Source organism: Pelmatolapia mariae, linkage group LG3_W (assembly GCF_036321145.2).
Source record: "Pelmatolapia mariae isolate MD_Pm_ZW linkage group LG3_W, Pm_UMD_F_2, whole genome shotgun sequence".
Classification (NCBI taxonomy): domain Eukaryota; kingdom Metazoa; phylum Chordata; class Actinopteri; order Cichliformes; family Cichlidae; genus Pelmatolapia; species Pelmatolapia mariae.
Window position 1 is genome coordinate 3,698,430 of NC_086229.1, and position 9,644 is coordinate 3,708,073.

Below are 9,644 nucleotides of genomic sequence, written 5' to 3' on the forward strand. Positions count from 1 at the left end.
AAGAGCTGATGGAAAGCACGGACATATATGTGGACAGTATTGTAGCAAACATGCCTGTCAGTTCATCATATATGCGAACACTGAAGGAACAACTGAAAAGCGACAGTGTGTGTGCTCGCGTCATGGACATGTGCACCGAAGGCTGGCCAGAACATGCAAAACAAGAGCCCTTACTGCGAAATTACTGGCCTGACCGAGCCACGCTCACTGTTGAAGACGGCCTTTTGCTAAAAGACACACGCCTTGTCATTCCTTCAACAATGAGAAACGAGGTGCTGGAAAAACTACACGAAGGACACCAAGGTGTTGTAAAATGTAAAGCTCGTGCACGCCAAACAGTGTGGTGGCCCGGGCTGAGTCAACAAATCTCTGAGATGGTGCTCAAGTGCAAAACGTGTATTCAAGACACAATAACAGTGAGCCACTCATGCCAACAGAATACCCTGCCCGCCCATGGCAGAGAGTGGGCACAGATCTTTTCGAGCTGGGAGGGAAAACTTACCTTCTTGCTGTTGACTATCACTCTAGATTTGTTGAGATTGCTTTGTTAAACAGAACAAAATCAAACGATGTCATTACTCACCTGAAATCTTTCTTTGCCCGTCATGGCATCCCAGAGGTCCTCATGTCTGATAATGGGCCGCAGTATTCAGGTCAAACCTTTGCAGACTTTGCAGCAGCATACGGCTTTAAACACATCACAAGCAGCCCCAAGTTTCCGCAAAGTAATGGAGAAGCAGAACGTGCTGTGCAAACTGTAAAAAATCTTCTGAAAAAAGCAGCTGATCCTTATCTAGCTCTTCTTGCCTATAGAGCTACACCACTGCAGTCCGGATACAGCCCCGCAGAGCTTTTAATGGGCAGACGTCTGCGAACCACACTGCCGATACTACCATCGCAGCTGGAGCCTACACTGCTGGACAATGCACTGCTCGCTCAAAAGGAAAGGGAGAAGAGGATGATGGACATGGCAAACTTCAACAGGCGCCACCGCGCAAAACCTTTATGCAGCCTGTCCCCAGGAGAGCAAGTTTGGGTGACTGATGTCAAAACTGCAGGCACTGTTATCCAAAATCACTCTACACCCCGATCATACACAGTGGAGTTACCACAAGGGACTGTGAGGCGTAATCGCGTGCATTTGATTCCTTTAAGTTCACCAGTGCATGAACCTGCTAATGTGCCTGAGGTGCAGAAGCCTCAAACACCCAGTGTGATCCCTGCTACACCTGTTAACACTGATGTTGTCAGAACCAAGTCAGGGAGGGCAATAGTTAAACCTAAAAAGTTAGATCTGTAAGAGAGAAAAAAAAGTTGTTGTTATATAACTGTGTTATAATGGTTTTGTAGAGCACAGTAAAATAAATCTAAAAAAAGAGTTGTCAAAAACAAAAGGTTAAAAATGTAATGCAGATTGTTTGCCAGATGTTCTTGTATGGCTTTGAAAAAGAGAAAAAAAAAGAATCAAAAGGTAGTCTGGTCGAAAGTTCTGTCCTGAGAAAAGTAATATTCTGTTTTTGTTTAAAAGGGGAGATGTGGTGTATTCATAACTGTCTCTGGTACATTTGTTGTATGGGCAGTATGTGTTCATTGTTTGATTGTGTAATAGTTGGGTTGCGGTCACGTGGTTCTGATGACGTGCGGAGGCAGCGCGATTTTTGAGTGGAGGGCGGAAGTAAACATGGAGGACACTGTGGAGAGTCAGGAGAGCAGCTATTGTGCAACTTTAGACCCCGTTTCTCGGGAGAGATATAAACAGATAGTTAAAAAATATATCGGACGTGATCCGTATTCTTTGAAAATGTCCGAATACACCACAGAAGTAAAGGATTTGCCTACTATCGAGGCTGTGGATATCACCAACTACTTGGTCCTCCAGACTTCTTACTACACTAGGCAGCAAATGAAAGCTTTCAAGAGTCTGGAGGCGTACAATTTTTTTGTCAGCGGGTGGGTCCACAACCTTGGAACAAAACGTCTCCGTGATGGATACAGTTTGGTGTTTGCAAGGGTGAGTGTTTGTTCTTATATTGCTTTATCTTAAACACGCTAACAGTTAGCGGTAGCGGCTTTAACGTCAACAAACATGCCACATCCTTAGGACTTCGTTAGAGTGACAGTTGTTTGTTTCAAGGTAAACCATTCCCAGAGGTCTAACGAGACACCTCTGAAGACTTGGGTAATTGCAAAGGAGGATGGAGAAGTGATTGCAGCTCATTGCAATTGTATGGCAGGGTTAGTAGCCTAATTAAGTAGGATGTTATTGCAATGAGAACACACACATACACACACACACACACACACACATATACGCATAGGGCACTGCTAGCATTTTGCAGGTGTACTTCAGTAGTAGTGGGGAGAGAGTGTTTTCTTTTAGCTAAGAATTCATCAGCTAAGAATTTGTGTGATTGCCTTAGATCCCTCATGACACTCAGATGCATTTTTCAGATAGAGGGTAGAACTATTCAGTCATGTCATCACCTAGATAATGATTTCTCTATAGGCTGTTGAGAAAGAGTTAATGAATAAACATGTTACTTCAAATAAAGTGCCATTGCACATTAGTATTAGTAAGCTATGCATCATCAAAATGTACTGTAAATATTGCATTTCATGTTAAAAAGATTATGTGCTCTATTTCCAGACTATCAGAATCATGCTCGCACGTTGGAGCTGTTCTTTTTGCAGTTGAAGCTGGGGTGAAAATGAGAGCGAAATGCACATCAGAGCAGTGCAAGTGGCTGATGCCATCTCATGTTAAAAAGGTAAGCCAAAAAGCAAAATGAAGGATAAAGAATGTTATATTGGGACTTCATGTGACAGTAGGATAAAATATCTTCCCCTATACTGCTACCTTGTCGTGGTGGGGAAGCTTGAGTGCCTCAATGACCCTGTAGGCTATACCGGCGGGGGCTTCAAGCTCCTGGCAGATCTAATCAAGCCGGGCAGGTTGCAGGTGAGGGGTCAGACAAAAGGCAGTACTTTAATAAATGAAGAGTTCTATTCCAAAACGCTATAACAGCATTTAAAAGCCATTTCCTTTTTCATGACTAACATAACCATGACTGCAGAACCGTATACTGTATATCACACCCTTCTCATGCATGCCTCAACACCCTAGCACTTGTTTTCTGCGCACACACACACCTGACTGCAGCACTTTATATATTCACATTTCTCATGCATTCCTCAATACTCACAACTCCTCACACCACATTTTCATCAACATGGAACTGCTTACTTTCCACTCCTTTTATACCCAGCACATGGCACCTCCATCCCCACCCAACATACACACACACACTTCACTGCCAACCAACCACTATACCCAGCCTAAAACACACATACTCACTCCACTGCCATCACTGTTCAATTTCGAATATTTTTGGAAACGAATATATAGCGTTTTGGAAAAGAGCTTTTTAAATTTTAATGATCTTCTTTGGCTTAATTTTTCCAGATTCCTGCTTGCCCAGTAACTCTGATTGACTTCTCTTCAGCAAAGTCAAAAAAACGAAAGCTTGAGTGTTCCATTGATGGCTGCACAAGTACACAAAAGGTTGGGAAATCACTTCCATGCCCAAGAGTGCAGAGAGATTCAGAGACATACTGTAGGTTTTTTGAGAGTTTAAGCAAAAACTGTCCAAGGAGTGCAGCACTGATGTCTAGGGAACCTTACCACAAAGAATTTGTCCCCCAGTCTAGCATGCTTCCTAAAACTGTGCCTGAGTACAGAACACCAGAGACACTGCAGCTCCCCCCCAAAGACCTTGAAGAGCTATGCCTGGACTTCCAGCTTGAAGAGCTCACCCTGTCCCAAGTCCAGGCTGTAGAGAGGGCGACTCGAAGTCAGAGTGCAAGCAGTATTTGGTTTAGGCAAAGAGCTGGACGCGTAACTGCCTCTAAGCTGAAACAAGTTCTTAAGACCAACCCCCAGCAACCATCAAAGAGCTTGATCAAGGCCATATGCTATCCAGAGGCATATAGGTTCACCACAGCTGCTACAAGGTATTTAGGGTTTGATGTAGGGTAAGGCAGAGTTAAGATTTGGGGTATGAAACTGTCCATAACTGTAACTAAAAAAGTGTTATGAAGATGGAGGTTAGTTATAGGCTTATACGGCTAGGGTTATACAGGGTAAGAACTAAGTATAGTTTAGGGTAATGGCATATTGTATAATACATCACTTTACTGTTTTACACATCCAATACTAAGTAATAATTTCCTTTTCATGTTTGGCATGTGTACTGTTTATAGTTATGGATGCAAACATGAAGCACAAGCCAGAGGAGCATATGAGAAGCTTATGAGCCAGGAGCATGCAGGCTTCTCATGTATGGACAGCGGTCTCTGGCTGAACCCCAAGTGGCCATACATGGGGTCCTCCCCTGATGGGATAGTCACTTGTGACTGTCATGGAACTGGCATCTGCGAGATTAAGGTATTGACTCTGTTGTAGTCAAGGCCATAGGTGTGACATCTTTCCATAAGAATCAGTGAACTGAGTAAAAATGCAGGAAATACCTTTTCTAATTTCTAATCTATTGTTCAATTAAGATAAGATGAGGCTTTATTGTCTGTCTCAAATAGACATTTGTTTTGGGCAATGAGAGATTATGATAACACAGACCACACCCATCATCTTTGCTTCTTCACTGTTTCATCAGATAAATCTTGATTGTTGTTCTCATCACTGTGATTTTAGTGCCCACACTCTCAGAAAGATGCGGTCAACCTGCGCATGCGTGCTGGGGAGAAGGGCTTCTGCCTCATCAGTGACGGGGATAATGTCACACTGGACCCAACTCATGACTACTATTACCAAATTCAGGCACAGCTTCACATTGCAAATGCAGAGTACTGTGACTTTGTTGTGTGGAACCGCAATGACATATTTGTTGAAAGGATTTTGCCTGACCTTGAGTTTTGGGATGATGCGATTCCTAAAGTTGAGTGTTTTTTTAGAAACAGTATACTCCCAGAAATACTGGGACAGCAAGTTACAAACATACATGTGTAATGTGATAAAAGGACGACAACATAATGATATTTTGAATATTGTTATGACCTGATGGTAGTCATTATGAGTTCTGCCTATTGTATTTGCTCTGACGTAGCATTAGAGCACAAATTGTCATTTAATTTTATTGTACATTTAATTGTGTCATTTAAGTGTTGTGTAACACTACACAATGATTAAATGCTATTGAGGCAGCATAATAATACATTGGTGGTTTATTTACAAGATTAGACTTTTAAACAAATAAACAAAATAGATTGCAATCCATCTCACAGTATAATACTGTACAAACTGCCAGCACAATATGACAGTTGGAGAAAAATATTTCATTTGAAAACATTTACAGACTAATCAGGAGTCAGGACTTAGGTACTACTATTACTCTACCCTGTTCTACTTATCACCAGAGCCAAGCAGCAGATACTGGACACTACTCTTCCTCTCCACCCCCTTCTGTGAGCCGTGACAGTGACAAGACATTTAATTTTTTTTAACTGATTGATTACCACCCACCCCCCTTACTCCAGTGGGACAACAGACTCGGAGAGATTTGATAAGGCACAACAAATTACCCCAATCTTGTCGATCAATGCATGTGTCTCACCTGGCTTTGTGGACATGTTGTCTATTGGCATAGCCCTGCTCTGCAGAATGTGATATTTCCTCCTGACTAAACCTATGACTCGCTCAACATGGATACGCAAATTGGCTATTTTCCTTGTCTCTGCCACTTCATAGGCTGACAGCTGTTTTCTCCCTTTAGTGAATGCCGGTGTCTGTAGTGAAGCACAGTAAAACCCCACATTATCGCCAATATTGAACCCACGATCTGCAAGGACAATATCTCCAGGTAACAAGTTCTTTAGGAGGCCACTCTCTATTGTGATCTGCTTATCGCTAACTCTCCCTCCCCAGGCAGAAGATATGTAAGTGACGTAGCCTTGGGGGGCAACACCAATCAAAAATTTTACAGTGTGATGGTGCTTGTAGTTGGACCAAGTTTGAGCTTGTGCAAGAAGATTAGATGGTCTCTCAATAAAGACTTCAAAGCAATCAACAATCACAGCCACTTTACATCCAAATGCCTGTCTGAAACTCAGTGGCATCGTAGCTTGAAGAACATGTCGCTCTGGCCACTCAATTAGGAACTCTAACCTTTTATGAAGTATGTCAATTACTTTATGCCAAACTCTAGAAGCAGTGGACAGAGAAATATTGAACCTGAAAGCTAAATCTTTCAGGGGCAGATTTAGTCTCAGCCTCAGCAAAACTAGTATGAATTGTTCAAATTTGGACAACAAAGACATAGGTCCCGAGGTGATATAGGGCTCGCACAGTTCAAAAATCTGAATTAAAACTAAGAAGTTGGGGAGCCCTGTGTAGAACTTTGTCTTGTCTTCATTTTTTTCAAAAGCCTCCTGGCTGAACTGTGTGTCCAGAGCCTTGCTCCGAAGATCAACCAGCTCTGCTGTGTTCTGTCTCAAAACATCCTCCATCTTCTCGATGTCATCCATCGTCAGCTCTGTCTGGCATCCAGCAGCCGCACAGCCTGCAATATAACAGTGGGGGAGCATAATCAGCATAATAGAGGCAACCTCAATTTTTACTCATTTTCACTGTAGGAGTTTTTTAGTGGGCTATTAGAATCTGGTGTAATGTGTTTAATTCACTATGTTAATTTAATGTAATTATTTTTTTTAATCAACAAAAAAACATGTTGCGTCTAAACAAAAAATATATTTATATGTTTCTCACCACAGAAACCTTACATTACGGATATCTTTACTTATCTGTGAAAGGAGACTGTCTGGAATCTGGCAATATAAGAACCATAGCAGTGTACAAAAACCTGTGGTGTGTGCCTGACGGTAATAAGTGCCACTTTTTCTTTTTTTCTGAATAAAATGGTATGGATTTACTCTGTGATTAAAAAATCACAAACATGTAATATGTAACTTGGACCATAATCATTACAGATAATGGCATCTTTTTCTCTTTGACATGATTCTTGTTTGTTTTACATCTCAGCACAATATCTTACCTGGATAAGTGAATGTCTCATTCACACTGAAGTCTTCTGGTTGTGGATTCTCAGCTGGAAGCTGCAGTTCGGGGTTCTCCACTGTCACTAGGCTCAAATCCGGGCTCTCAGCCGTCTGTTGCATATCCAAAATCGCCTCTGCACATCGATGCTGTTCTGCCTTAAGCTTCATTCTTTTCTCTCGTTTGAGAACTGATTCCGATCTGGGTTTTCGTTCGTAGCCGAGATTGACCGTCGGAGCCCAGTCCTCCGACTCTTCGTCATCCAAAGCACTTGGGCAGCCTATAGTCCCAATCAAGTCAATATTAGACTACTAACTTAAAAGCACTAAGTAAACGAGAATTTAACGACAACCTAATGCTAATAAGTTCGTTTGCAAACATAACATTACCTCTGACGAAGTGGTCGCTGCAGACACGGGCATTGGCAGACTCTGCTCCTCCCGACTGTAAACGTAAATTTAAAATCCATTTTTTCCTACGTTTTTCGGTTAGAATTTTCCATTTTTCTCCTCTTCGTTGGGCTATTTTTGGTACCCTAAAATACCGTTTATCGGTTTCTCTGGTCGACCTACTGGAGCATCCGTAAACACAACAGGACATAGGCATTTTGCGTACTGTCTGTCTGTGATTTTGCGCTTATCTTTTTCACTTCCGACCGCCAGTCAAATTTCGCGCTTTACGTCGACGTCACGTCTACGTCAAATGAAACCTAGCTATTACGTGTTACGCACTGGCAATGCATGCCGGGAGACGGTTATACAGGAAGTAAAGAGTTGGTCTTACTGCACACAGTGGCCCCGCGTACTTATTCAGATTCAGAGTAAGAATCACACAACAGTATCAGCTTAAAGCACTTGTTGCAGGCAGCTGAGTTTGCATATTTTGCTGTGAAGTACAGCCAGACTTTTGACCGCTTCGCCTTGGGCATTTTTAATCTGTAGCTCTGCTCTAAAAGAACGTACGTACCTGGCCCCGCCTACTGAAACCGCCTACGGAAACGTAAAATGATTGGCTAAAATCTAAAGTCATCACAGCTCAGGAAAAAAAAAGCACCGAAATAAAGCACCGAAATGTGCGCTGCTTTTCGGTCTGGTTACTACCGTTTATGTCAGAACCGGTGCCATCATGGCACCGGAAACCGGTACCCATCCGTATCCGTGAAATAACAAGGTGACATTTCCACGACAAACTTTCCCAGCACCCTTGTTCCCTCATCGACCAGCTGCTAACGAAACGTTTGTGACTCACAGTTAAACTTTAACAGTCTTTTTATCTGTTTACTAACCAATCAGCTCCCTGCGCATTCAAACTCCCGCTGCTGCTACTGCTGTACGCTTTACGGCACCTGGTTTACGGCACCGTGTCGTTCTGTACCTTTCAAAGTAAAAGCATCAGCTCGGTCCAAGCTGCAGCAGAATAATAACCACTTATGAACCGATTTACCAAAAATTAATGATATCATTTACAACACTGAGTTTGGACTTGAACAGTGTTTTCAGTGTTTTTGCCTCCAGTTGAAGAGTAACGCTGTCAATGATGGCAGAAAGGCGCGAAAGCAGAGAGGAAACAAACTCAGCAGAGACCAGAACCAGGCTCAGGGAGGGGCGGCGCCATCTGCTGAAAGAGAAGAAAGACAGGATAAAGACATGCTGTGGAAGAGAGACATTAATAACAGATATGATTCAATGCAGAGAGGTATATTAACACATAGTGAGTGAGAAAGGTGACTGAAAAGGAAAAACTCAATGCATCATGGGAATCCCCGGGATCCTACAGCTATTGCAGCATAGCTAAGGGAGGATTGAAGTCTATTCTTAAAAGTAGAGATAGTGTCTGTCTCCTGAAAACTGAAGGTTTATGTATATATGTATATATTTATGCTTATATTCATATTCTCGTATTCCCCTTTATTTTATATCCTCTGTACTATGCTGTCTGTGTTCTGTTACGACAAACTGGATTTCATGGAGGATAAACCCGAGGGATTAATAAAGTTCTATCGCTCTATTAAAATCCCCAAAATAAATGAAACGTGAATTTCAGGCAGACATATTTTTAAAAGAGTCACTTAAATGGAAAAATGTCAGCTGTTGGGAACGAGCCTCATTAAGACCTCGAGTGTGACGGACTTTGTTGTTGTTGTGTTTTTAAATCCAGCCAATGGGAGCGTCTGTGGATATCAGCTGAAGCTGAACACAGGAACACCATCACATATAAATACACAGAATTAAAACACTAAATAAAAGACATCATTAAATAAGGATCAAATCGACATGTCAGAGGTCAAAGGTCAGTCAGAAGAGGTGTGGTTAAACACTGGCAGTGCAGCGATCAGCACATCCAGGAGAAGCAGGTCAGAGGGGGCGGGGCCATGCCAGGACTTATTTTAAGTGAAGTTTAAAGTGGAGCGACAGCAGCAGTCACACAGCAGTAACCAGCTCTGTCTGCCAGGGTCAAAGGTCAAACAAGTCCTGCAGCTGACCCACACACAGACTTACACTGATCCACAGAGGGTGATGAATCCACACATCACTCGGCTGGAGGAAGCTGGGTTTCCACACCATCCAATCAGAAACCA

At 42.5% G+C, this 9,644-nt stretch overlaps 1 protein-coding gene and 1 long non-coding RNA gene across 2 annotated transcripts; one reads left to right on the top strand and one right to left on the bottom strand.

The window, feature by feature from the left end:
• The first annotated feature begins 3,221 nt into the window (after positions 1-3,221).
• LOC135932579 (uncharacterized) lies at positions 3,222-5,031 on the top strand. Its single transcript, XR_010573579.1, has 3 exons — positions 3,222-3,562; positions 4,261-4,444; positions 4,709-5,031. It is a non-coding gene; the product is annotated as an uncharacterized LOC135932579 (long non-coding RNA).
• A 208-nt stretch (positions 5,032-5,239) lies between these two features.
• LOC134624160 (uncharacterized) lies at positions 5,240-8,393 on the bottom strand. Its single transcript, XM_063469136.1, has 3 exons — positions 7,456-8,393; positions 7,065-7,346; positions 5,240-6,572 (listed from the first exon to the last, which is right to left on the bottom strand). The coding sequence occupies exons 1-3, from the start codon at positions 7,670-7,672 to the stop codon at positions 5,542-5,544; spliced, it is 1,530 nt and encodes a 509-aa protein (XP_063325206.1). The 5' UTR covers positions 7,673-8,393; the 3' UTR covers positions 5,240-5,541.
• Between the last annotated feature and the right edge of the window lie 1,251 nt (positions 8,394-9,644).